The following is a 27,170-nucleotide window of genomic DNA, read 5'->3' as shown; positions in this document are numbered from 1 at the left end:
ATGGCGTCTTCAACAGCTGGTAGTAAGCCTCCAGGAGCTTCAAGTAAGTCAGAAGTTAGATTGTTGACAAAAAAGGTATCTTTCTTATCTTAGGACTGGTTTAAGTTTAATTGGCTGGATGGTATAGGTTAATTCGTTTCATGAAGCCAGTAATATTGTGTTTTCATCATCCTTTGCTATCAATTATAACTAAAAGTAATCATGTTATCCCACTATTATTATTGTACATACTTAGAATCTGAGTACTATTGAGAGAGAGAGACAGCAGGACAGGTAGGAGACCAGTAGCAAAGTAGAGATTAAGGGTGCCTTGAATACTAAATTAATAATAATTTCGAAATTGATATAACTGTTAATGCACAGTTGCTAAAACAATTTTGTTATTAAGGTCATGTCTTGAAAACTATTGCAATGTCAAACGTCACTAAAAAGATATGGCTTTAAGGTAACCCTCACTAGAATATGACATCATTGCCAAGGCACTAATCGACTGATACAGTGATATTAAAACTCGTGGTTTCTTGAAACAACATGAATGTTCAATTAACAACTAGATTCATGACCCATGAAGTAATAAGCACCAGTACGACTGTATCTGAAACCAGTGGGGCCACCTGTCTTGATTCTTCAACAAACATTGTATCATCTCATTAACAAATAACAGCAACAAAAAATCATACTTGACAAACCTTTTCACAGAAGGACTTTCATGAACTAGACTGAACTTGCAGCTTAAAATCAAAGTCAAACATCAACGTACTTAATTTAAATCCTTTAGATTTAAAAATTTTAATTGCTGATGTTTGTAGTTACATGGGCAGTCGTGGATATAATTAGACATTACAGCAGACATTAGCTTGAATCATTAGAGTAAATATCTGACATGGTATTCGTGATCAAATAGTCAAAAATCTTTACCAATATTTGCTAAATATTAGAGCTACAGAAATTGTTGAACATTGCTGGGCCTCCGCGTGATAGTCAGTTCGAAATTGGTTCCCCAGTTTCAAAGGAAACATTAAACAAAACTCATTAATTGTAATATCATGAAACTGGAGACATCGTTTCGAATATTGAGTAAAAAGGTTGCTGGGTTTTAATAAACAAAGCAACTTCCTAAGAATTCGATCAGAAAACTATTTGTTAAGATGTTAATGCCCTCGTGGCCAGCACAGTTGGTAGGATCGCCGTCCTCCACACACACCCGGAGGAAAAGACCTAAGTTCGAGTCCTTCGATGAGGTGAAGAATTTTTATGCGCCTTTTTCACAACGTGGCTGAATTATTCGGTCTCAGGGGAGGGTAGCGGGGGTTTTTCCAGCAAACAAAAAATCGACCTCAGAACGCGACCAGTTTACAGACACGGAACAATATGGCCTTAGTTGCTGATGCTCCTAAAACCCTACTACAACAACAAGATGGTAATTCCAATTGCTTCAAAGATCTTTAATCTAAAAAGACTCGAAAAATCTGGCAATTAATTGTACAAAAACACCATCGGAACTCTTGTGATAATGCCTTTTTGGATTAAAAATCTCCTAATTAGTAAGTATGAATGAAAAAGTAAGTCCTCGACTGTGCATCCATGTTTATCACAGGGGGACAAATGGTGTATACTCATAGACCTTTTCGTTCCTTAACTTTTAGTTTTCCAAATATGGCTACTCTAATGTAAGAGACTTGTAGATTTAACGCATAGAATCAATATACGCTTTCCAGTAGGATACAATTCATAAATTTTTTTGACCTCCGGGACCTTTCTCTAAAAAGAATTCTTCATTTATCTAGGTGAAAGATCTTGGTCCATGACAACTACGTCAGCCATTGTACGTTATATGACACATCCGATGCGGGCTGAAGTCGACTCACGCACAAACAACATTTTTATTTTACTATTGCTGATTAATTTAAATACAGTTTTTTAGGAGTTGTGTTTAAATCCAGTTTAAGTTGTTCCTTGATCTACAAAGTATGCTAAAATTTGAGACACGGAAGCCGCCATAACAGGTTTGGAGTTCATTTTTATTAACTGATATCATTTTCTACATACCTTTCAGTAATGCGGTCATATTCCTCTGGAACCATGCTGATCACCTTTTCTTGTCGATATGTTCTAAAACATGTTTGCCTTAAGAGGTTGAAAAAAATTAAAATTAAAAAATGGAAATATTTCAGGAAGAATCCTATGCCTTAGACTCAGGATTCTTCACAAGAACACTTAATTTCTTCACCTGTTCATTTAAGCAACTTAGGTATAATAAGAATTGAATTTGATGGTCGAATTAAACGTACAGCTCTTGGAGTATATGCAAAAGAAGACACAACACGCAGAGTTTGTAAATTCTCCTTCCTCCCTAGCGAGCTATAAATTGACTTCATTAAACAAAGGAGCTTTCTGTGAGATTCAATATTTCCCAAGATACATTTCTCAAATTACTTATATTAAGTCTGGATTCAAAGTAAGCAACGTAGAAGACCTTGTGAAATGGAAAAGTCCATTGACAATCGATTAACTCCCACATAAAACTCGTACACTAGTGTCGTGGAATATTTGTTCTGCCACGGACCCCTTTTATTTCAAGCTTTATTGGCAGACCTCCAAATTAAAATATTTTCTTTTTTGATCTCTATAATAAAACATTATGGTCGGTAAACAAAACATATGAGTATGCAGCCCACTCCATACATAATCGCTTCTATCTTGGCTTCCAAAAATATTGGAGGGGGAAAAAGTCTTAAACATTTGAAACGAATAGTGAAAGAAAATAACAAAGGTAGCTCAGTGAACTAACACGAGAAACAGTTGACAAAACTAGGATAAGTGTTGCACTGTCTGGTGCAGGAAATAGAACTGGATATTTGGACAACTGAAACAGTGGGAGAAATTTAATATTGAGTAATGAATTACGCTGCACAGTTCAGGTATTAGAAGGAAATGGTGTACGATCAAAGAGTGGTTTCACCACGATTGGTCTGCACCAACAATGAAGAAATTCAATGGTTCTAGTGTGATGATGCTTTGAATGTAGTCCACTGGCTACAGTCAATGCAACTATGCATTCAGGTGTCTGTTATAACATTGTGAACAATTCTGCTGTACCTTTTGAAGGTTGGTGGTACTTGTATCAGTAGAACAACGCTCTGTACCACAAATCACATTCGGTACCACAGTTGTCTGAGAAGAATAATGTAGCGGATCTGCCATTTCCAGCCCAGATCCCAATCCACTCGAACGCATTGGGTTATTTTGGGAAAACAACTGAAAGCTAGAACACGTTTAAGTTCAAGCCGCATAGTTAGGAGGAATGGAGATGTCGGTCTCCACATATCAAAAACTTTTAGAAAGCGTCCTCAGAGTGGTTAATGTCACTGAAGCGCATGGGGATCATACCTGATGTTAAAATTTTCTAACCAGGAGTTTTTCATTCAATAACTCAATAAATTTTGAGAGAGATGCGTGCTCACTTCTGATCTCCATCTATTATAATAGCTGTACTACAATCAAAGTGAGTAGTGAAATAAATACAGTGAAATTGGAATTTGTATATGAGTTACACATTGAATGGTGCACCAAAAGTGATTTGGCAACTCGCAGTTTCTTCTTACTTTGTCCTGAACCACTGCCACGGAGAATAGTGTCTTTTTTTATTATTCTTAAGGTCGGGTTGTGTTGTTTTAGAGCCACGAGACGTGGCTCTAAAAACGGCGTGACACAAACTTCATCAGTATGCCCCTAAAAAGTAATGAGTGACTCTTGTCGCGATTACTTCGGAACATTTCTGGCATCCCACCAGGAGTCCATAAGTTACTCAAACAACAGAAAATACTTTACATGATCAAATGATCCAGACCAGTTAGAAAACAGAACTCAGTGTACCATGAAACCATCTGTTAAAAAAGTAATGTACCACAGACATCCCCATGTTATGAGTACCTTGCAATCATTTTAAATTTATGAGTAAATTACCGATGTATCACTCCACTTCCTTGCTAACCGTTGCTCTGTTCGGGTGCATATATCAATTATATAACCGACTTAAATAAAAAATGAAGCACTTGCAGCAACTCAAACGTTTGCCATCTTAGTTTACTGTTAGTAACAGCAGTTGTAAACAGCCCATTGAAAAGTATTGTCTGAAGTTTTTTGGACAAGGCCCCTGTTAGTTGACTCACTGGATGAATCCGTGTGTTATTCATGGTGACAAACACCGATAAAAAGCCTTTCGCTCATTTTTATAAACACTCCAAATACACTAAAATTGGACAATCCTATATCTGGAATTATAATCCAAGATCTGTATTAACTGCATATAAAGCTTAAAAACCAATATTTTAACTCGTTAGTAAACAAAATATGAAATTTTTGAGCGGTTCCTAGTGCTGCTAGTTCTACCTAGTTCAAATAAGAAAAAGTCCCCAATAATTGAGTATTCACAAACAGCGAAAGGAATTTGGAAGTTTGATGAAAACAAGATAATATTCTTCTGCATTACTTCTAATAATGGAATGAAAAGCAACGTCAAAAAAATACACTATATTTCCAAAAGTAACCGGACACCGGCATGTTTCAAAGAAACTTTTATTGATACAATATTTAAAAGTGTCGGCTCGACTTTGCCTGAATTACACTGTATCTCCTTCGATAGACCCTGAACTAGTTTTTGACAACAGGAACGCAGTATTTTGGTCCAATACTTCTTCCAGGACATCGGTCAATTCAATTACTGATTGCAGGTGGGTTGATTAGGCTCTAAGCCGACGTTTCAATCCATCCCAAAGGTAGGGTAAAGATCGGGCCTGGAGCCAATGAAGCTTTTCAACGCCAGTGTCTTCAAAACAAAGTCACTAAGGGTTGTGCTCTATGACATGTGTAACTTCATGCTAAAACAGGAAAGGACTCTCTCTCTCTTCACATTGCTACCACAGTGCAGGAAGAGCTGAATGTCTATGATATCGTCCGGCAATCATTATTCCAGGAACGATGACCAATGTTCCAAGCCCAGACCACAATAAACGACCAGAAAAGGTGACAACACCTCCAAATTTCCCAGTTGGTTCGACACATTCTGGTAAATAACATTCTCCGAGTATCATCTCACTCTAACACGGCCATCAGATCTGAAAGCCATGTACCGTGATTCGTTGCTCCACAACACATCTTTCCAGGGACCAATTACGTGTTGTGCACAGCCAAGTTGATGCTGTGTATTGATTCATTCATTTCGACCTCGCTCTTTGAATGCAAATATGAAACTGAGGCAAGCCAACCACTCCCTTGTTGGATCGAATAACTTAAAATTTCTGATAAGCTCCCAACATTCTTATCGATTTAAAATAACATCCATTTGATGATAGGGTTGGATAGATACAAGGATTAAATACTTAATAGTATTTTATTTATATTTACATGTAACAAAATTTCAAAAAGATTCTGTTTCCTAAACAACAGTTTAATGATACAAATCCGAACTTCTTTCAGATCTCTTCACAATCACTTTGTAAAAGAAGGAAAATCATTTAAAAGGAAAAGTTTAAATGTAAATTAAACATTCCTAAGTTTTTGTTATTAGATAATACTCCTACATTTGGGATGGAATTTTATGAAATGCTTTCTTACCTCCCACTACCACAGCTATCATCAAACCTATAGAGTAGGAAGTCATATTCAGATGTAACAATTTATATCGAAGTAAACAACTGAACATTTATTTTGACGATTCTGAAAAGTAGAATCATCACCCACAGACATTCCAAAATAGGCTTCAATATGCACTGCAAAACTTTTTGCCCCACCAACCATGGTGGGGCAAAACTTATACTTTTTTGTGGACGAAAGATCCGAGTTTCCAGGAGAAAAAACCAAGCTACCCTTGCCTGAGACCAACTAACTGAAACACGTTGTGAAAAAGGCCCATAAAAATTTCTCAAGTCATCGACAGGACTCGAACCTGTCGATGATTTGAGGGTTTCCTACCCGGTGTGGGGAGGACGGAATTGAGTTGGAACAATATTCATAAGGTTACATATTTTATATGTAACCTTATGAACAGAGTTGCGATATACATTTGAAAACCGTAAAAAAAAAAGGGTTTTTTAATGTATGTAGCGAAACCGTTAAATTTTGCAAAGGAATGCCAAGGATTTTAAAGTGATGTAAAATAATTTTACCACTTCAAAAAGCCACGAGATCAGCATCGGTGTTTTAACCATTGCTGTCAGAATGGAACGTTCGTAATTTAAACATTTCAAATTTCAGAAATACCTTTTTGAAAACTCAAATATAATATCAGACCAATACTAGAGGTGACAAATCGGTTTATATATGGATTTACCCTGAAAACAAAGCTAATCTCAATGTTATTGATGCTGGTACCGTATTGATGGGAGAAAGCTGTTGGGCAGAAACACTGTTAAACTAAGAAAACAGGAAACGTGTTTGGGACTATGAGTTATGATGCTGTGCATTCAGAAACAGTGGAATAACTATCGCTTATCAAGATCTCGCGATGACAAACTCTACTGTTCAAGGAAATCCCCAAATATATAAATTAAAACTCTTTTGGAGTGGCTTTTAGATTTTTGTGTTGTTGAACGCAAAAGCAACTAATTCTGTGAGGCGTTAGTATATGCTGTATGTATATAGAGCGTGTTCTTCAGTCGATTTGCCTGTTTGTTGGAGGAAAACCCCGAGTTTTCAGGAAGAATACCATGCACCCCTCACTTGATAACGACTAACCCGGCCACGTTGCGAAAAAGCCCATAAAAATTCCTCTATTCATTCACGGAATTTGAACCCAGACCTTTTCCACCGGATATGGAAAGCACAGCGATTACATCACTGTGCAACCCTCGAGGGCTTAGATTATTGTGGGATAGCCAAAAATGGAAGGTAAACCCTCATTCGGAAGAAGTTTCCTGCATGTTACTAGAACTGGAAGCTAACTAAAGTGGTTATATCCCCATTATAACAGCCGTACGAGAGCTATAAAATATTAACGAAATGGGTGAAATTCATTTCTGTACATAATCTGCAACTACGTTTGTAAAAGACATCTCATATTGCTAAGCAAATCACTAAAAGTTGCTCAGTTAGAAACCACACTACAAATAAACCGAATCGCACCCTGGGAAAAAGTATACTGTTATTTATCTGTATCTCATGCCATTACCAGATTGGATTATTGTCCGTTTATCGGTGGATCAATGAGACATGGTCAGCGCAGGACAAAGAACCTACTAATGATATATTTCTACATCAGATTTGCTAAAGTCTGGATAATTGAAAATTAAATACACTCAACTTCAAAACGATTACCCTCAGCCTGAAAAGTGTAGATTTGTTTAATATTAATAACCGATTTATGTTAATTTGTATAATATTATATTAAAAAAATTGGGTAAAATCTGTTTTTCCACATTAAACATAGCTCTTTAATGCAGAAATCAGCGTGCATCAGTAGGAAATATTATCTTCCTTCTGGCAGAAATACAAGCTTCATGCTTCTTGGCATTGAAATAAAAAATACCTGATATCTTCTTGAAGAGCATCTTTCCATGCCGCTATGGTTTGAGCTGTTTGAGACATGGTTTTAAGATGCTGTCCCATTGTGTCCTGGACGTGCTCTGCATAAGACAAAAATAATGGGACCTAACAGGCCAGGAGAGCATAGCGACATTGCAGAGAAACTGTCTGGCAGCATTTGTGGTATGGGCCGAACACTACCCTTGGAATAAAGGGTTATGTAACAGTTGGAAAAGTAGCAAAGAAACTGGATTATATACAATTACAATGTGACTTCAGCATGAGATTACCATGAACCAAAACAACAGTACTGAAACGCTACCATAAAATACAGCACCCATAACATGATTCCTGTTGTTCCATTTATGTACCTTTGCTAATATAGGCAGGAACTCCTCTTTCACCAAGGCGTCACCACACACGGATCCTTTTGCCATTGCTCCCCAAACAGAAGCTTGACTCGTTGCTGAAGACAACTGTCGCCATTCTCTATTCCAAGAGTGCATCGACTCCTACTCGCCACATTCATGGTGTACGATGAATGTGGCGAGCGGGAGTCGATGCACTGCTCTGCTAATGATACTTCTCAATACTAGATACCTCAAAGAATTTCAACGTAATCTCTAATTCTTCTTAAAAAGAAGAATCTGCCATTCGCAGTCTGTCAGAAAATCATCTGAGCCTCATTCCATGAAGTTTGTTTTGGGCGACAGCTATCGATGCCAAATCGACTAATTGTCTCAGGATTTCGTCCAACATGAATAGCAATTTGCTGGTTAGTCCATCTGATCTGATAGAACCCGACCGCTGCTCCTGATATGGCTTGCGTATCTTGAAATATTTTCCGACAAACTGACTCGCCAATATTCGGTCTTCTTTTTAAACTATTAATAGCATGTATCACACTAACTACTTTGGTCACTCTGTATTTTGTTTTTCTGTAGTCACCACAATATGAGACACCTTTTTTGCATCCAGAGATGCAAAAAAGGTGTCTCATATTGTGGTGTCTCCAGTTATCATGACCGGTGTTATAACCTTCCCTGATCATGTATAGTTAGACCAATGTAAAAGATGATAACACTTAAAAACATAGTCTGGTATTCATTAAAAAGAAATTAATGATTTGCCTCCCCTTAGAAAGCAGTGATGTTTATTTATAGCGTAAGACTGAAGAAACTTGTGGTGATATACTTTACAACATCAAGAAGAATTGTGTACACAAACATGGGGGGACACCTTGGAAACATACTCATCAAAACAAATATTCACGCCTTGGGTAAACTATGAACGTTTAGATTCGATGTCAAAGCCTTGACAGAATGCTTCCATCAAACACAATATACACACCACTTCCAAAGAGACTAACAAATAATTGATTTAATTTTCAATTATCCAGAGCAACCCAGCTGACCTCCCTGCTTCTATTAATCTGAAACCCACGCTTTATAAAATACGAGGTTTTCACGTCTGTCTTGCCCACCATATTGGCAAATTAGACCATAATGTATTATGCCTGTAAATGCGCATGTTGTGTGGTTGATTTTCTGTTTTCCGCAGAAAAATCACGCTGTCCTCAGTCAGACCGGCTAACTCAGCCACGTTGTGACTGAGTTAGCCGGTCACGGTACTCAAATTCAGGTCTTTTCCACCCGGTATGAGGAGAACGGCGATTCTACAACTGTGCTGCCCACGAGGGCTGGGGAGAACGATGATTATACCAACTATACTACTCGCGAGGACATTACACTGCGACAGCACAAGAAATAGTCCATTAGCTGATGCTCTTATCATCAATTCTCTTAAATGAGCGTGTATACATTTGTTAAATGTGGTAGACTGGTCACACTGCCATTTCCTATTTATAACAACATTGTAAAGAAAACCGTATTTTAATTTCTCCTTATATGATGCTGCCAAAGAGGAGAATCTTGTATCTTGGTGATGCAATTTAGGACAAACTTGGTTTGCTGGCTTTCGTCAATTATGTACTTCGATATCTCATATACATAACATTGTTTACTGTCCACTAAATACCTCCAGCAAGTTATGGTTACAAAATGCACAATTCACTAGGTTAACTTCATTTCGGTAACTTTTCTTATTGATCAAATCTCAGGTCTCCTTACGTGTGTTAAGACTTTTGTGTCTAAAAAAAAATTAAAATAAATTTTATATTTATACTCCGGGATGACCACACGGTCAGAGTAGTTCACAAGATACAGAGGATACCTGAAAAAGCACCGTATTTAGCGGTCACGGGCTTGAACCCTAAGGTCACCTCAAAGCACGTGTACCTACTCGGCTAAGGTGGCCGTACAATTACTTATACATCCAGGGGCGTATTCTGATACCTGGATACGCCACTGTATACATCTAGATGAATATCAGTCGCTATTCCCCCCCCGTTAAGATGATACCTAGATACGCCACTGTATACATCTAGATGAATATCAGATCCAATTTATTTTTTCTCTCCATATACCCAGTTACATTTTACTCATATTATAATAAATTGCATCTCTTAAGACCAGTTTGTTTACTCTCAAAAAAAACATAAAAATCCAAATATAGAGACACATATCACTTGGACTGACATTAAACTCCAGTTTAATGGGTTAATCTTTGTAATATTACATCCCAGGAAGAGCTTGTGAATTGGCCATGCAACAAAAATTGTACCGGTACCACCGGTTTGCGGGTAAATTCCCATTCGCGAGAGTTTTGATTCGGCTAAGAATGGTTCTGATATTCTCCTCACGGAATATTTTGAACAACTCTTGCAGTTCATCCGGAGCAAATAATTTGTTTAAAAACTTCTTGTGTCAATTTGTTTGAGATGTTTGTTGCGTGTATCACATAGGTAGCAAAGAAAACTTTTCGCTCTATATACCGTTTCCAGAAGCTGATTTTCAAATAAAACACAGTCAAGCTTTACAGATAACAGTTCTTCGACACCTGCTGCGCTAATCAAAGTATTCTATTTGCCATAAACACTAGGATATCTCACAGCAAATGTGACTCAAAATGACAAACACCAGGAAGGGAGTTCTTTAGCAGGTTGCTGTCAGTGTTCCGTTTCGGATGGCAGGCCACTATATACCCTTAGGACTACAAAAATGGCAGTCACCCTCTCTAGTGGTTATTCCCCGATACTTGCTGAGAATGATGAAAGGAATATTTATTATTATTGTCTTCTTTCTATTCCTTATGAGTTTTTTACCACCCCGCAATGGGTACTTAGTATTTTCTTGCGTATACATTTTTCCGTATTACTCCTCAAAGATACTCAACCAAATTTTCTGAAACCCTTGTTTTTCCAGATTAGCGAGTGCTGTTCTAAAAAATTTGGTTAAATCTGAACACCATTAGAACTGATCCTCGATACAGAAAGAATATTTATTGCCGATTTAAACTGACAGGTGGCTAATGTGATTGAAGGTACTGTCATGAAACCAGGATAAGACATCTAGAGTAGATAGTGCCCTCGCGAGTAGCACGGTGGATATAATCAGTCCTCCTCACACTGGGTGGGAAAAGTCCGAAGCTGAGTTCGTTGGTCTTAGGCGAGGGCTGCATGGTTTTTACTCCTGGAAACTCGAGTTTTCCATCCAGCAAATCGACCACAGCATATACGCAATTTGCAGACACAACATATTATTGTCTCGTAGCCTTAGTTGCAGTTGCTTTGGCGATTCACATTCCCTTCCCCTCCCCCCAGATGCATTAACAGGGCTACCAAGGATCCTTTGCCACCTTCAAATCAGTTTTCTTCGCAACGATCAACTTGACCCCGTGGAACCAAATTCTAACAGACAGAAACGTCACCCTTGCTGAGGAAAACTCTATAAGTGTACAATCTTCCATGAAGAGAGGGACGTCTGTTAAGAACTGCATTCAAATAACAAAAATTAATCTACTTGTGTTCTTCAATATAAATGGCCCATATGTTATACGAGGTATTCGTAGTAAAACTTAATGAAACTGGTAACTATTTGAAATTGTGTGCTAATATTATCAACTAGCTGTAACGATAAATCTTAAAGAAGACAATTTGCATCCTCCTAACCAACGAGGGTACAAAAGTGCACAAGCTTTGAGACGGTGGTGCAAGAGGAGTGTTTACTAAATGCGGTATAATGTTCTTGTATTCTCTCTATTTTGTGAACTCCTCTGAACTTACATAGTCATTCTGGAGTATAAACAGAAAATTAATTAATTAAATTATTTATTATGGACCTACAGGAGTCAGTTACGTAGTGAAACGAATTAAATTAATTAATAGTTACAGGAGTGGCTAAAATCGATTAAATTCCCATTGGACGGTTAATTCTTGAAAGCATTAATATTAAAAGTTAAAAATCTTTTGTAAAACTCTTCGATTAAAATAAATCTTATTGATTTTTTTCTCTCGGAATAACCACTCTTATACCACGTGTGTTTGTTTTTTTTAAGTGAGTTTATTTAGCCTTAATGACTAAATGTCTTATTCAGAGAGAAAAATTTCATGGAAAAAATCACCAAATTTCCTAATTATAATAGATCTTGGCAGATTGCCAACTGCTATGATTTGGGTCAAGTTCGTTTGATCAATTTGAATAAATGGCAGACGAACGGGATAAGGAAAGAAACATTTTGAGCGCCATGTTGAATAAACTAAAAAAATATTTATTTTTAATTTTAAATAATAAATTATATGGAACATTTTTACAGAATTACAGCTCCCAAAAATAACAGCCGAACTTGTAGAATAAATATCGCGCAGACTTTGATCATTTCGCGTTCAGTGAAGAGGCTTAGCGCTTTTTGATCATAATACTGTTTTGATTTGTGTTTTGTGAAAACAAATGATCTTCGCTTCCAGCTCTCTCTCTCTCTCTGTCTCTCTCTCTCTCTCTCTCAAGCTTAGCGGTACCCGATTAGCGTTTGCGCCCTAAACGAAGCATCCGTTACTTGTTTAAATCGCTCGGCCATGACTTGCTGATGTATCGGTGACGCTGAGTTCGGCCACCTGGTGGCTAGCTTTACGCCAGTGAGCACGGATCCCCGTGTCAACTCCCACAGTAATCCTGGCAGGCGTTTTGTCGTCAGGAAGAAACATCTGCCAGGGATAGCGGCTGTGGCTTAATGAAATCTCGGTAGCAGTCACGCAGTATATAAATGCTGTTTCCGGCACTCTATTAGCTGATTATTGATGGACAAAAAGAAAAAAAAAAGGGTGTCTTTGTTCTGAGAGCTACCATCAAAAAGCATTCCCTGAATGGAAGTAGAGGTGGCTTTTCATATTTGAAATGGAAAATGGGGGAGACATCTACATTTAGTTGAGATGGGTGTAGTCACTCCTCGATCGGCATCCGAAATCAGAAGTTGAAATCCATTTGGCAGTGGAGGCAGATTTTTAGCTTCCATTAACATCAATGTCGAAAATTTCTTGCTTAATGGTCATCTTATAATAAATATTCAGCTGGTAATTTGTCTTTGGTATCGTGACCAAATACCCAGTTCTATCTTTGGGGTTTCAATATCTATTAAACAAACATCCATGGACTTCACTTTATAAAGATTTTTTTTAAAGAAAAATTAAATATACAATACAAGAACAAAAATAAATTACGTTTATTTCATAACATATCTCAAGCGAGATATATCCCTGTAATTTCGAAAAATATTTATTATCTTATTACACACACCTTCGTTGGTGAGTTTCAGATGCGCGTCAGAGTTTAATCAATGAGATGTCACAGCAGAAATGGCCATATTTCGGGTATCTAATCCAAATCCTTGGACATAAAATACTCTCCATAAAAACCTGTCCTTTCTCTTTCTCCATTACATAAAGACAATAATTAAGCCACTGAGCTATTCGATATTCATAATTTTCTTGTGCTGTTTCATTACATCTGACATTTAAATAAATACCAATCATTGACTCTTCAACAATCTTTGGCAGGCCGTATTCTTCTGGATGTTCCTTGTAAAGTTTGCCAAGATCACTCCTCTGGAAAACATTATGGGATCTTTGCATGCGATGGGTAAGTCATTCATTCTCCTTTACTATGTTAGAAAATTAAATTTAGAGCACTTCTCCGTGATAGAGTAAGAGAGACACAAATAAAGAAATGTGACAAATTCGCAACAGGGCTTTCCAGACGACTCGCGAGTCAACGGCAACCATCTTCCCAATTTGATTAAGCCCCGAAAATAATATGTAATGAACACCCAGTTGAATTGCGTGGCTTTTGTCAGATTCAATTAACTAATCTTGTCTAGGTTCCTTTACCGATTTTTGTATTTGTAATATCATATTTTGTATTTGCAATCTCAATATTAGGTAGTATAAATGACATAACTGCAGCAGCAGCTTCCAAAATAATTGATACAAGTCAATGAAATTTCGTATGGAAGTTCGCCATGTTATGATGCAATTGCGTGATTTAGTTTTATAGATAAATTGTGCCATTTCTGAAATATTAATTAACTCATGCATACCTAAAATTGAGTATCCAGCAAAGGAGACTGTAGACCATAATAGGAGTTATGACTACCCCTAACTCAGAATGGGCTGGTAATGGGAATGCTCAAAAGTCCTGGAGACAGTGAAGTGCCCTCTGCCTCACAGCAGTCGAAGCTCATTTCAGGGGTGTGCAGCTAAGTGCCTGTCCAGACCATCAAGCTTCCTTCTCTACAATGATCTTCCCTTTTTTTTATGTTAATGGGGCTGGTTTCGAGCTTCCCCTCTCTCCAAATAAGGATACATCGAGAATCGGACTTGTAGATTGGATCTGGCTCATCTGCGAATATCATTGAAACCACTGCTCTTCGATTCAATTAACACATTTATGGCAATAGTTGAAACTAACTCTTCTCCATAATGGCGTAAGAGAGACAAATAAATAAATTTGCTGTTTGTACTCCGAGAGACCACACAGGGTCAGGAGGTTTAAGGATAGATTACAAGAATATTGCATATTCATTAGTGAGGTGGATCATTATTCGAGGGGCGCATTAATAAATTTGCGGGTTCTAGACAAAATATATAGACCTCTCTGGAGGTAAAAAATTTCGAATAACATTCTTTAAACACCAATTTGAGATTATTTTTTATATAAAAATGGTGTAACGACTGTATTGTGCATTGGTATAAAGCAAGCACTAACACCCGCCTCATTTAAAAAAAATAATCTAGCTAATACAACAGTAACTGGGCGGAATGGTCACACCCTTGCCAAATGATTGTTCTGGTCAATTGTCTTATTTGTCCGAGCGCAAATTCTAACTCTGACGGATCGACTTGCATAGAGACCTCTACTCCCTACTCCCGCAACCTTTAAGATCACTCTGTGACCCCCTGGAAGTTAGAGCCCGATAGCATTCCAGCAGAAAGAAGTATCCCTTCGGGATACTTCTTTCTGCTGGAATGCTCTCCACAATTGATATATCATTTGGATGGATACTGCGCACCCTTGCTACCTCCGACTGGCCCGCTTCTGCCTGGTCGACCACCATAATGATCACTCATACAGTGTCTCTGAGCCATTGAACTGTGACACGTTATCCAGATGTGCCAGGCATCCTTGTTCAATCCAAACGAATGATGCACGGACAGACCTATATATTTAAAACCATTTCCCATCACCTTCATTTGCATCGCTTACTTGATGTATGAGCGCAATTTCAAATTGATTTTGAAAAGGTTAGTGCGCAAACTTGACGTACCTTAAATTTTGTCTCTGTTAGTGTATAGAAGGTGTAGATGGAAATAAAATTATCTTTTATCCTTCAGAAATCTGGAAACTTTGTCTTCAAAGTTTTATGAAAATCTAAGAAACACTCTTTTTACTGTTAAATTTGGCTTTGTGTTAGTCATAGAATCAAGATACGACATCTTATATTTGGAATTTGGTGATTATTTGATTGCAAACATATTCTCATTAACTTTAAAAGGCATATTTCTTACGATTCTTTTCTTTTAATATTTTAGGTGTGCTGGATTCTTTAAGGTATGTATATTTTCAACTGTTATTTAAATAGCATCTTTATGAATACAAAAATAATGATTCTATTTAATTTATTTTAAGAAATAAATCATAACTAAAATTTAATTTAATATTACAAAAATATGATACGAATATTAAACAGAATTAACGGGTGACTTGTTACTAATGGTAAACATATTACGGTTATCCGAGAACAACCTCACCCACCCACGTGTATTATGTCCATAAATTTCGAGTATTCTTTGGTCAGTTTGCCTGTTTTGTGGAATCGCGGTATGAAAAACCCGAGTTTTCGGGGTTAAAAATCTTGCTTTCCTCCTGTGAGACAGACTAACTCAGCGCTGGAGTGAAAAAAAAGCCCACAAAAGTTCTAGATTCATTGACGTGATTCGAACCGGCCCTTTTCCACGAATGTAAGGAGGATTGTGATTATAACCACTATGCCAACTGCGAGGACAGTTACTGATGGACACAATCGTTCAATCTTGAATAAGGCAGGATTTACGCGGGCCCATGGCCACAAGTTATACAAGGCCCTGAAAGAACTTTGCGCCAGAGTGCCAAAATCACTGAATCCTGAGGATGACAACAGATGGACAGACAAACATGGATATCTCCTTCCGTATCTTGCAATTCTGCACTAGTTATCGGCTTGAGTTCTCTCGTGACTGAAAATTGAGAAGGGTAGCAAAATACCCGAAGCTCTTAAGGATATTGCAGGATATTCACCTCCCATGGAGAACCAAATGGCAGATGGAATAAGATTCACGAAATTTCATTTTAAATGTTATGTGGCAAAATAACTCGATAATTTCTGGCATTTCGTCAGGTCTAAGATTTGATGGACTGTTGAAGAGATGCGTGGAAGAACAGTAGAGATTAACCAACCACTCAAATTCCTTATTAAAATAGACAGAACGCAAGGATCAAAACAGACTGCAGAGCAGTGTTTAATAAATTCTTTCAGACTACTATCTAACTTTTTTTTCACAAACTGTCCCAATGCAAAAAAAAGCAAAATGATAAATAACAATGTCTCTTGTTCACAGTCTCGCAATTCTAGTGCAACAGCAGGGATTCATTAATGGCCCTAAATTTACTCTTTACAACACTAAGAAAGAGAAAAAAAATTACAAAATAAATCCACTACTACTTCTAGGAAACAGAGCAAGAGCCATCTGTGATCTCCAGAATTAAGTGCTGGATTATTATTAACAAGTATTGCAAGTATTAACAGCGTATTGTACTGAGCTATATTGTGAGCCATCAGAGCGGAAGCCATGCATCGGCAAAACTCAGTGGAAGTTTCACCTTGGTCATTCAACCAATAACAAGCTGGTGACTTCAATGTCGTCATCATATTCAAAACCTTTCCTCTCCGTGCAGCATTCGTGAGATCGAAAAAATACAAGTAGGAGAAGGTAAAAAAGTGTGGACTATAAAATAATAACAAGTTTATTTTGAATATTTTTGAGCACTTTGTATTTAACTAACACATTTACATTTTGGTAATGCATCCGAGTCACATTATTAAAAATTCAAAAGTTGGTTGAAGGTAATTTTAATTCGGTCATCCATAGAACTTTGTTCAATTAGTAGTTTCCATCTTCCAACTATATTCCGTTCCATCTTTGCAATGGCTTTCGCTGTTCGATTACTTGTGTTAGGTCTGGAATTTGTGTATTGTAGAAAACACTTCTAATATGTCCATGTTAGTATTAGTGCAAGGAAGCTACAGCTTTTAGTACAACGGCCAGAAAAAAGTAGATTAGGTAACTCTCCACTTGATCTCTCAATTTCTTCAAACTGTCAGCCTCAACTACATGAGGCGGCAACTTGTCCCAATAATCAACAACTCGCTTGCTAACTGAAAACTTTCTATAATCTGTTCTAAACCTCTTCCCCTGTAGTTTGAATTTATGATTCCTAGCACAGGAATTCTTCATAACAGTGCAAATTCAGCCCTCATTCATTTTATTGATGCCTTACAGAGCCATATAAACCTCAATCAGGTCGCCTCTAAGGTGCCTGGTTGCCAAGTCCCCTAATCGGAGTCCTTCCTCGTTGGTCGCCCTTCTACCGATCTCGCCATGCGAGCTGCCGTCTTGGACCCTTTCAAGAAGCGCAATATCTTTTTTAGATGAGGTCTCCATACTTGGACACAGTATTCCAAATGTGGTCTTACAATCGCTTTATTCAGTGGGATTATGACCTCCTTATCTCTGCAGGATATTGTTAGATAAATCATCGACAGGACATATACACATTTCTGGCCGTCTGTTTACACCGCTCAGAGAACCTCATATCTGTCCATGTCGTAAATTCCAGATCCCTTTCTTCCCCTACTGTTTTCAATTCAGCTCCACCGAGGATATAAGTTAGTTTGAAGTTGCTATTCCCCAAGTGTAAGACCTTGCATTTAGCTGCATTAAAACTTAGCTGTAACTTTCCTGACTATTCGTGAAACCTGTTCACTTTATCCTGAAGAAGCACAGTCACACAAAGCACGTGTACTTATGTATCCGCGCCTCACCACTAGGCTACTAGTTTTCTACTATACTTCGAATTCCTCTAATTCTCATAACGGTTTTGCTACTTGTCACTCCTTTGGCGAGGTTTGGATTCGATTCCTCCGAAGACTAAAGAATATCTAACGTCTTCAATCAAGGCTGTAGTTGACCAATCTACAGGGAAGAGAATAAGTTCCTCCCGCGAGTTATTCTGGATTTTACATCCAGCGCAACATGCAAATTGGCCAGTGAACACATACATCTACAGACATAATGCGCTTATACGGATATAAGTTATGTTTTGGAGCCGTTAACGCAGTAATTATTATATCTCTGTATAATTATTATTATATTTCTACTTCGAACGAGAATCTGACACGTTCGCCATTTTCTGATCGCTACATGCAAATATGTCCTGATGGTAGAGTCAAAAACTATGCAAAGAATAAAGTAAAAAATGTAAACTGCAGCCATTAGCAATGCACTGCAGGATGGAAGCCACCTCAACGATTCATGTTGAGGGAAAGGTTGTTGTTGTTGTTGTTGTTTGGTTTTTAGGAGCATTAGCAACTAAGGCCATATTGCTCCGGGAATATGCGGTGGTCATTCCCTTGACCTTTCCGCTTCCTCCGTATTTGGTGGTGACGGACTCGAACCCCGGTCTAATCAAGAAGCGTGTGCTACGCACTGCTGCTCCTTCCCACCTGGCTACGGAGACGCGTTGAGGGAAAGGGACCATAATCTAGCCACGCTGGTCCAGTGCGGGTTGGAAAATCGACCGTTTAGCAATCAAGGGCTTGATTGCTAAACTGACTCCCACTCCTGACCACTCGGCCACGGAGGCAAGGACACCTAAGAATAAGCGATTGGTACCACACCTCTTCACGTCATGAGCAGTTTGGATTTCTTAAAACTCCTGAGGCCTATAATTAAATGAGAAATTAATTAAAGATTTAATTTGATTTAAAGATTTAATTTGATTTTATTTTCCATTTATTTAGCGTTCGATCAGGAGAAATCGACAATACGTCTGCAAAGCACGAGGCAACAGCGCCAACTGCTGTCCAATGGACAAAACTCACAGAAACCAATGCCGGGCTTGTCGTCTGCGCAAATGTTTAGAAGCCGGAATGAACAAAGATGGTACGAGCAATTCATTTTTATTTTATTTTATTTATTATTATTTTTTTTAATTTTTGGCTCTCAACTATCTCAGTATGTTTGTGAGAACAGTTTCAACAGTATGGCTGAACACAACTGTTTTCGCACATTCTTAAAATAAAAGCAAATTGCAAGGAGATCACAATAGATTTTAAAAATAATTTATTACGTAATTAAATTGCCAAATTTATAATTTTTGGTTTATAAAATTTTAATGTAATTAAATTGCCATATTTATAAAATTTTAACTTTTGAAAATATCATGCTCTGCTAGTTACTTATAAGATCCATAAGTACACAGGGAAAATCGGTACGAGTGTCTTTTTGTATTTACCCCATCTTCTGGGTTTCTCAATTCGTAACAAATTTTGGCAGGACCGTGGGGCAGATTTTTGTCGCCTGGGGCACAAAAAACGCTTGCAAGTTAAGATGTTTTCTGTATGTGTAAAAGCGAATTCAATAAGTAATTTGATAATTGTGGACGTGATCTTCCACCATTTAAGTACGGTGGAAGATCCATTGAATATGGATACACCATTGAAGTATGGTGTATTTTACAAATGTGTGTATAACAGGAGAGACTCGTTTTACAGGGATGGGATACACTTGAATAGGAGTGCAAGAATGTTTGCTGATGCTATCGAAGCAGTGATAGGTGGGTCGGAAGATTGCTAGCTTGGAGGACTAATAACTCAACTAGAGCTGCAGGCAGAGGTGAAAGTGATCCTTGCACGGTTACTATTGGTACATGTTGCAGCGTGGAAAATAAGGTGTCTGGGAATTCAGGCCCTGTTATGGATCAAATGTAACAAATAAATACTGCACATGGGCTGTGTTAGGGTAACTAAGAGTAGGAACATGTGTATGTATACTTGCATGCACACTAATGCTAGGAGTTGTGTAAATAAATTTGATGAATTTGAAGTCCTGATTAAGTCATCAAATGCAGACAATGTAAGAATAGCGGAGACTTGCTGTCAGTCAGACATAAGTGATGCAGAATTTGAATATGGTGAGTGCAATGAGTTAAGAAGAATATTAAATCTAAGTCAGTGCATCCAGTTGATTGGGGAAGGAGTGCAATATTGAGTCAGCTTGGTATGATATAAGCACTGGGAAAACAAAATTGAAAGTATGAGTGTGTTATAGGCCTAATGACTGGGATCAGGATACCAAACAGCCATACATGAAAATAGAATGGACCAGCAAATCAGAATGTCTCATAATGGAAGATTTTAACTTGCCAGATTTTGGTTGGAATTTGTGGATTGGTCACTCACACACTAGCAAGAATTTTGCGGATTTCTTGGATGATTGTTTCGACAGCAGCAGCATGTTAGAGAGGCAACACGAGGGAGTAATACTCTTGATATCTGGTTATCAGCAGTAATTCTACGTGAATTAAGAATCTGGAGATAAAAGATCCACTGGGTGACAGCAATCACAGTGTACTAATCTGGTATTTAATTAAAGACATAACTACTGTCGAGGGTAAAGAGAAAGGCGTTTGCTTTCATAAATGTGACTACAGTGGTCTCAGACAGTTTTTAAATTCTATGCAGTGGGACCAACTAGTGATGTTACCAAGAGCAAATTCTAAATGGGAAGTATTCTGGGAAGTAATCAATGAAGCAACTAGGCTTTTCATACCAACGAAGAAATACTGTTCAAGGCTTAGACCTAAATGGATGTCAGATGAACTACTGAGAGAAGTCGCAGAAAAGTACGTGAGATACATATAAATTATCAGGTGACACAGAAGCCTATGGTAGATATAAATTAGTCTGTAATTAAGTCACAAAGAAGGTTAGGCAAGCTAAGGCAGATTATGAGAAGTCTCTGGCAAAGAAAAACAGCAAAGACTTCTATGCATAAATTAACAGTAGAAGGAAGGGGTCGAATCACATTGGTCCACCTGATATCTACGAGTTAACTGTTGATGATCCTGCTCAGATTGCTGATAAATTGAATAGGTATTTCGCATCTGCATTCACACATGAGGAATTCTTTAGAAAAGGGGGATGCCAGATTTTATCAAGCGATAACAAGGAACTAAATGACTCTGTGATAACTGAAAGGAAAGTAGAGGAGAAATTGTTGAAGATAGACATAAAAAAGGCACCTGGGTTGGATGAAATCTATCCATTTATATTAATGGAGGCAGAGAAGGAAGTAAGCAAACCCTTAGCCATAATTATCAGAGCAGCCTTGGATTTATGAGAGATCTCTGTGGACTGGAGATGTGCGAATGTATCCCCAATTCATAAAGGGAGATCAAAAGGCGACGTGAGTAATTGCAGGCCTGTTAGCTTAACGTCTGTTCCAGGGAAAAAGGAATCACTAGATAAAGAAGTCATTCAGGGCCATCTGGACAGGCATGCAGGTGGGATGTGTTTCCCCCCATTGCCCTATATGCATCTGATGATAATCTCTGGAGTTTCCTGACTGTGGAATACTGGATTCTGAGGTGGCTAAACCTGGGAAAGCCGTTTACCACCTCTAGATGTATCCTTCAAGCAAACCTGGATTGGGTCCCCTGGCAACTGATATTAATCAAAACGAACATATTCACCCTCTCAAAACTCATCACCAATAGGATAGAAATCCCAATATTGCTGAGAGAGCCTTTCACCACCTAACTTCCAGTAGACCCCAGTCGCCACAGCCAACCAGGAACAGGATAAAACCTCTAGACTGGATGTTCCCATCCAACTCTATAGGAATGTTCTCACCCTGGACAGACTGTGACCGATTTTGCAGAGAAAATGTCTACTAGACCGAGATTGTCCATCGAGTATACACCCTCCTACTAAACAACTACCAGGCTGACACAAGAAAGGTTCTTCCTAAATAAACAAGTGGAAGCTAGACTGTATATATATTCTTAATATTCATTTTTGTAAAATTGTAATTACTATAACTATAATTAAACTGGGATAATTTCTTAAATGTTACTGTCCTGTGAATAAGAAAGCAACCCCCTGGCTTCGTAGGCCGTTTCTGGAGTGAGGTGTACATTTAAACCTGATTTCAATTAAGAAAAAAAAAAAAAAAATCTTCCTCATTTATTCATGCAATTTCCGTTTTCTGGAACAACTTCCCTTCATACGTATTTCCTGAAAATATCTACAAAAATTCAACTCAACGTTTCAAGATCCAATTTTGGTATCCGTTATCAATAGGGAAAATACTATAAAATGTAAACAAGGACAATTTTTTGTTTAGATGAATGTGTAATTTTCTGTAATCCAAAATCGAAGCGCGAGTAATAATTTTAAAAATGTTTTAAACTAAAAAAAAATTATCATTTTCCTTCTACTTTCTATCGTTTGGTGATATTTACTATTTTACTTTTATTGCGTAAATATTTATCTCATTAACTTCAAATATCATCCTTTAAGTCTGCACAAATACTTTTGCAGCTGTCCAGCACGAAAGAGGACCCCGTAACTCCACTATTAGAAGACAGGTGGCAATTTACTTAAAAGAAACAGTCAGCCCGGATGTCTCCTCTCTACCGTCTCCTCCCTTTCTTCCACATACCCCGGTGAACAACCTAATAAGTGAAAGGACGGTATGTCCACCAACTACAACGGCAGCAAACGTTCTTCCTGGAATGTCATTTCGTGCTACAAGTCTATGCCACCCTACACCAAAGGTGTCTATAACTTGTTTATCGGCACTATACTTATTATTACATATTTAAAGTTTAAATTTTAAAAATATGATTATAAAGCTAAGATCATAATTTTTAAATCACTTACAATATTTCACTCTATAGATATGAAATAGAGATCCCTTATTTTTTATGTTAAGTGTACCTAAACTCGGATGTTAATGTCATTCCAGTATCCGCACGAGCTTGCTGCTGCTGCACAGAGCATGCTCAGTAATCCAGAGACAATTTGCGAATCAGCTGCAAGACTTCTATTCATGAACGTCAAGTGGGTGAAGAGTGTTCCGGCCTTTACAGCTTTACCATTCAGAGACCAGGTGGGTGGCAACTCCAAGTCATATAGTTAAGGAACGTGCGCAAAAGAGACTTGGGGAGAATAAAAAAAAAAAAAAGAAAAAAAGAGAAAGAGAAGGAGAAGGAGTCAGTCTTGTATTTGAATAATGTTGTCACTATAAAGTTAAAGTATAATTAACTTTTTTCCCCTGCGGTTGTTTTAATTAATTAATTATTAATGAGATTTTAAAATCTACCAATTAAATACAAGCACTTTGAAATTAGTGAATTATTTACGAAACTAAAATTCGTAAAAGCATCTAAAAATCGAGTATAATTTAGTGCGTATTTTGGTTCGCGAGCCTCTTTATTATAAATATGATGCGCATGCGTTTCCATGGTTTCACGTGCAGAATGCTGTTCGGTTGAAGAATAACAGGAAGTGACAGCAGCGTGCATTAATACGTAATTCGTTACGTATTAAGTCACGTGACTTTATATGGTAATTAAGTGAACGATGATCAAATTATGTTTTTATAAAAAGATTATTATCACATTAATAATAAATTTTAGGTCTATTATAAAAACCTATCAAATCAATAACTATTTGCGTTTATTTATAGAGTTCATAAATATAAAATTTACAAGTTTACAATTTTTTTTGTCATTTATTAATTTCGATTTATTACACAAAATTATAAAAATAAGTTTTAAATCTATTATGATGTTGTTGTTTATAAAGTTTAGAAAGGAAAGAGAATCATGTTTTGAAGCATTCGGGACAATAAACTGTACTTAAAAATATATGCAGTACAAAAAAAAAAAAAAAAATCTATATGAGGCTCACGAAGGTACTATTTACTTTCTAGTAATCCTGATTATGTAAGAATGTTAAATAAATTACTTAAGGCATAAAATAGTAAAATAAAATTTGTTTATTCCCCCTGACCTTATATAGTCGGAGAGTTTACAAGTAAGAGAGAGAGAGAGAGAACACAAGCACATCACCGTATTTAGCAATCATATGGCATTGAAGCACAACGAACTGAAACGTGTATACATGTACTTCGTTGACCATTCGGCTACAGCTATTATTATTTATTTTTAAATAGACAGGACGCATGCACTCTCTAATAAAAAAAAAATTAAGTAATAGTACCTCCAATATTCAATTTGCAAGGCATAGTAGACAGTGGTTAATCAATTAATACTCGTACTGTTTTTTCTTGATCTATCTTCTATCAATCTATCTAATAACATACGAATTTATACTTTTACCTGCAATCGTGGAGGAGGTTATATAGACAGCCTCTATTAGCAACTTTGATTCGCGCGTGGACGGACAAAAAGAAACCAAATTTCGAAACAAAATAGTTCCGAAACCGGTCACAGCAGTTAGAGTTTTTAATGGATAACAGATTCCACTAATGGTTATTTTATCCGATTAAAAAAAAAATATTAGTTACTTTAGGTTGACTACGACGTAAACATATGTAGTCGTGTTTAAAGGGCCTAAGCCTAAGCGATGTCACAGTCACTGGAGGGTCAACAGCATCCCCAGACAGTCGACGTTATAAAATGTAACTCAAATTAGCGTTATTTTATAGAGCTTTTTAAATTAATTTCATTGTACTCGTATTAGAGCAGAAAAAATGTTTCTTTTTAATAGAAGTAATGGAAATATTCTAACTGAAAATGCCAAAAGTAGTGTAGAGTGCTGCCATCTAGCGGTACTTATAAAGTTATTACAATTACAAACATCAAATATGATTCATTCAATACTTAATTATAGATTATAGCAAAAAAAAAAAAAAAAAAATGTAAATACAGATTGATACAGCTATAACTTCTTAATATTCCAACTTCATTTACAGCTGCTTCTTTTGGAAGAGGGTTGGAGAGAATTATTTGTGCTAAGTTCGGCTCAGTTCTTTCTGCCATTAGAAGTCGGACCGCTTTTATCTGCAGCAGGTGAGTTCCTACAACTTTTCAAGATTTTAAAACGTTAATTGTGAAAGAAAATGGTCAAGGCAGTTAACAAGGAGGAATCGCCTAATAATTCCAGTTACCAAAATTAAGATTTATTGCATGCTAGTTTAAAATAACTAAAAAGAATTTATCATTAAAAATTATACTCACTTCCCAAAAAAAAAAGGCACGTTTGAAAAATTTGAGGCTTTCAAAAATGTGTCCCTCTCAGAGACTTTGGAGGACATTGCAATTTACTATTAAAAATTTTAATAGTAAATTTTTAATAATGCTAATTTTATTAAGAATGCTAAATAAAAATAAATTTTAATTATATAATAAAAGATTAATTCAAAAAAGTCAAAAATAAACCTTTTAAAATGGATAATTCAGACAACCAATAAACGAGTGGAACCAATCTAAGCGAATCCCACAAGACGTTTTCTCATCTAAGAAGATGGTCCCCGTGATCCTGAAAAACCTCATAAGTTTTTGTTTTCAACATATTTTATATCCTTTTAAAATTACAATATAGTAAGAATGACTACGTGGATTAGAAATAATTTACAGAAAGGCAGTGGCCATTTTTGGACGTACAGGCCGAATAATAATAAACTAAAATAAAACGCCCGAGGTAGAAATAAAAAATAAAAAAAGTAAGTACGAGGAGGAGAGATTGCCATATATTTCGGCCAAAGCGTTATGGCCTTCAACAGAGGAATTTTGGAATTTTTAGACTAGTAAAAAAACTGCATTGGACGAATTCTCTTTCAGGGAGTGACTTGATGGCGGCTACAGAGAGAGAGAGGAAGGTTGTGATTGGTCAGAGTGTGACTTCTTCGAAAGCTCTAATATCCTCGACAGAATGTATATTTCCTGGAGTCCAACAGACTTCGATGCCAAAGAGTTCCCGAGAGAAAGCTGCTTTATGCTGATTGGCTATGGCTTGTTTTTTCGAATACGCACTGATCTACATTGGATGACTGAGAATTTGCATGGACAGAGCTTGTGTTAGGAGATTCTGTCTTCAACTCTTTCTATTCCGATCAAGTCATTGCGTCGAGATAAATAAGTCTTGCGCTGTGGTGGGGGAAGCCCCACAGCTAGCCAACTCAACCAATCATCTTTGCGTATTCAACAGACATGATGGATTCATAAGACGCTATCGCAGTCTATCTGACTGGAGGAAGTAGTACTGTTGAAGTACAGCTCTCAAAGACGTCCGACTTGACCAATCACATTCTTCTTCTACCTTCGTTGCAGTTATTAGGTCACTTCATTTTTTGCCAATCTCTCTGCCTTCATTCTGAGGCAGAGAGATTGGCAACAGCTATTAATGGTTAGTATTAGTAAAATGGCACAGATTGCATTTTACTAATACTAATTGTACGTTGATTTCTAATAGAAATTTGTATAATATACTAGTATGTATATTTATTTATTTATTTTAACTATTATATTTTGTTTTGTTTACGTCCACAGGGTTAACTACAGAAGTTCCCACTTCGGAAAAAATGATAGCGACAATGAGTGAAATTAATAGTTTCCAAGATGTCATCTCCAAATTAAAACAAATGCACGTGGATCCTACAGAATATGCATGTATTAAAGCCATAGTTTTGTTCAAAACAGGTAAATAGGAATTGAACCTTGGAGAGGGAGGGGATTAAACTTATAGATTATTTAATCATGAATAATAATAAAGTTCAATGATGGTCTATTTATTAATTATTCGTTTTAGTATTAAATAAAAATAAACAACAAAAATGTAAAATATTTTTTTTTTTTTCCACAGCGTTTGCAACTGGTGCTGCAGAAATAAGGGGTCTACGAGATGTTCATACTGTCGCATTTCTTCAAGACCAAGCCCAGTTAACGCTCAGTAAATATATTCAGACAACTTACCCTTCGCAGCCTTTCCGCTTTGGGAAACTGTTACTAATGTTGCCGGCCCTTCGTTCCATCAGTCCAACTACTATAGAGGAATTATTTTTTCGAAAGACAATAGGAAATATCCCCATTGAAAGGCTTCTGTGTGATATGTATAAGTCCAGCGACTTTTAG

General features: G+C 37.0%; 1 protein-coding gene across 1 annotated transcript; it reads left to right on the top strand.

Annotated features, from left to right (window-relative positions):
- On the top strand, positions 1-27,170 carry LOC150081462 (nuclear receptor subfamily 2 group E member 1-like). Its single transcript, XM_090380208.1, has 9 exons — positions 1-43; positions 13,448-13,553; positions 15,503-15,521; positions 19,030-19,171; positions 22,612-22,763; positions 23,039-23,182; positions 25,013-25,109; positions 26,589-26,738; positions 26,902-27,170. Exons 1-9 carry the CDS (start codon positions 1-3, stop codon positions 27,168-27,170), a joined length of 1,122 nt encoding a protein of 373 aa, XP_090236334.1.

This window comes from Mastigoproctus giganteus, chromosome 8 (genome assembly GCF_048544385.1).
Source record: "Mastigoproctus giganteus isolate SK-2022 chromosome 8, ASM4854438v1, whole genome shotgun sequence".
Classification (NCBI taxonomy): Eukaryota; Metazoa; Arthropoda; class Arachnida; order Uropygi; family Thelyphonidae; genus Mastigoproctus; species Mastigoproctus giganteus.
Note: the sequence above shows the minus strand (reverse complement) of the source record. Positions and strands in the feature narration are given on the sequence as shown.

Excerpts from the sequence above, each read along its gene's own strand:
- LOC150081462 (XM_090380208.1), top strand. The coding sequence starts at position 1 with ATGGCGTCTTCAACAGCTGGTAGTAAGCCTCCAGGAGCTTCAA. Across the intron at positions 44-13,447 it reads TAAGCCTCCAGGAGCTTCAA|TGACTCTTCAACAATCTTTG; the intron begins GTAAGTCAGAAG and ends AATACCAATCAT. Across the intron at positions 25,110-26,588 it reads ACCGCTTTTATCTGCAGCAG|GGTTAACTACAGAAGTTCCC; the intron begins GTGAGTTCCTAC and ends TTACGTCCACAG.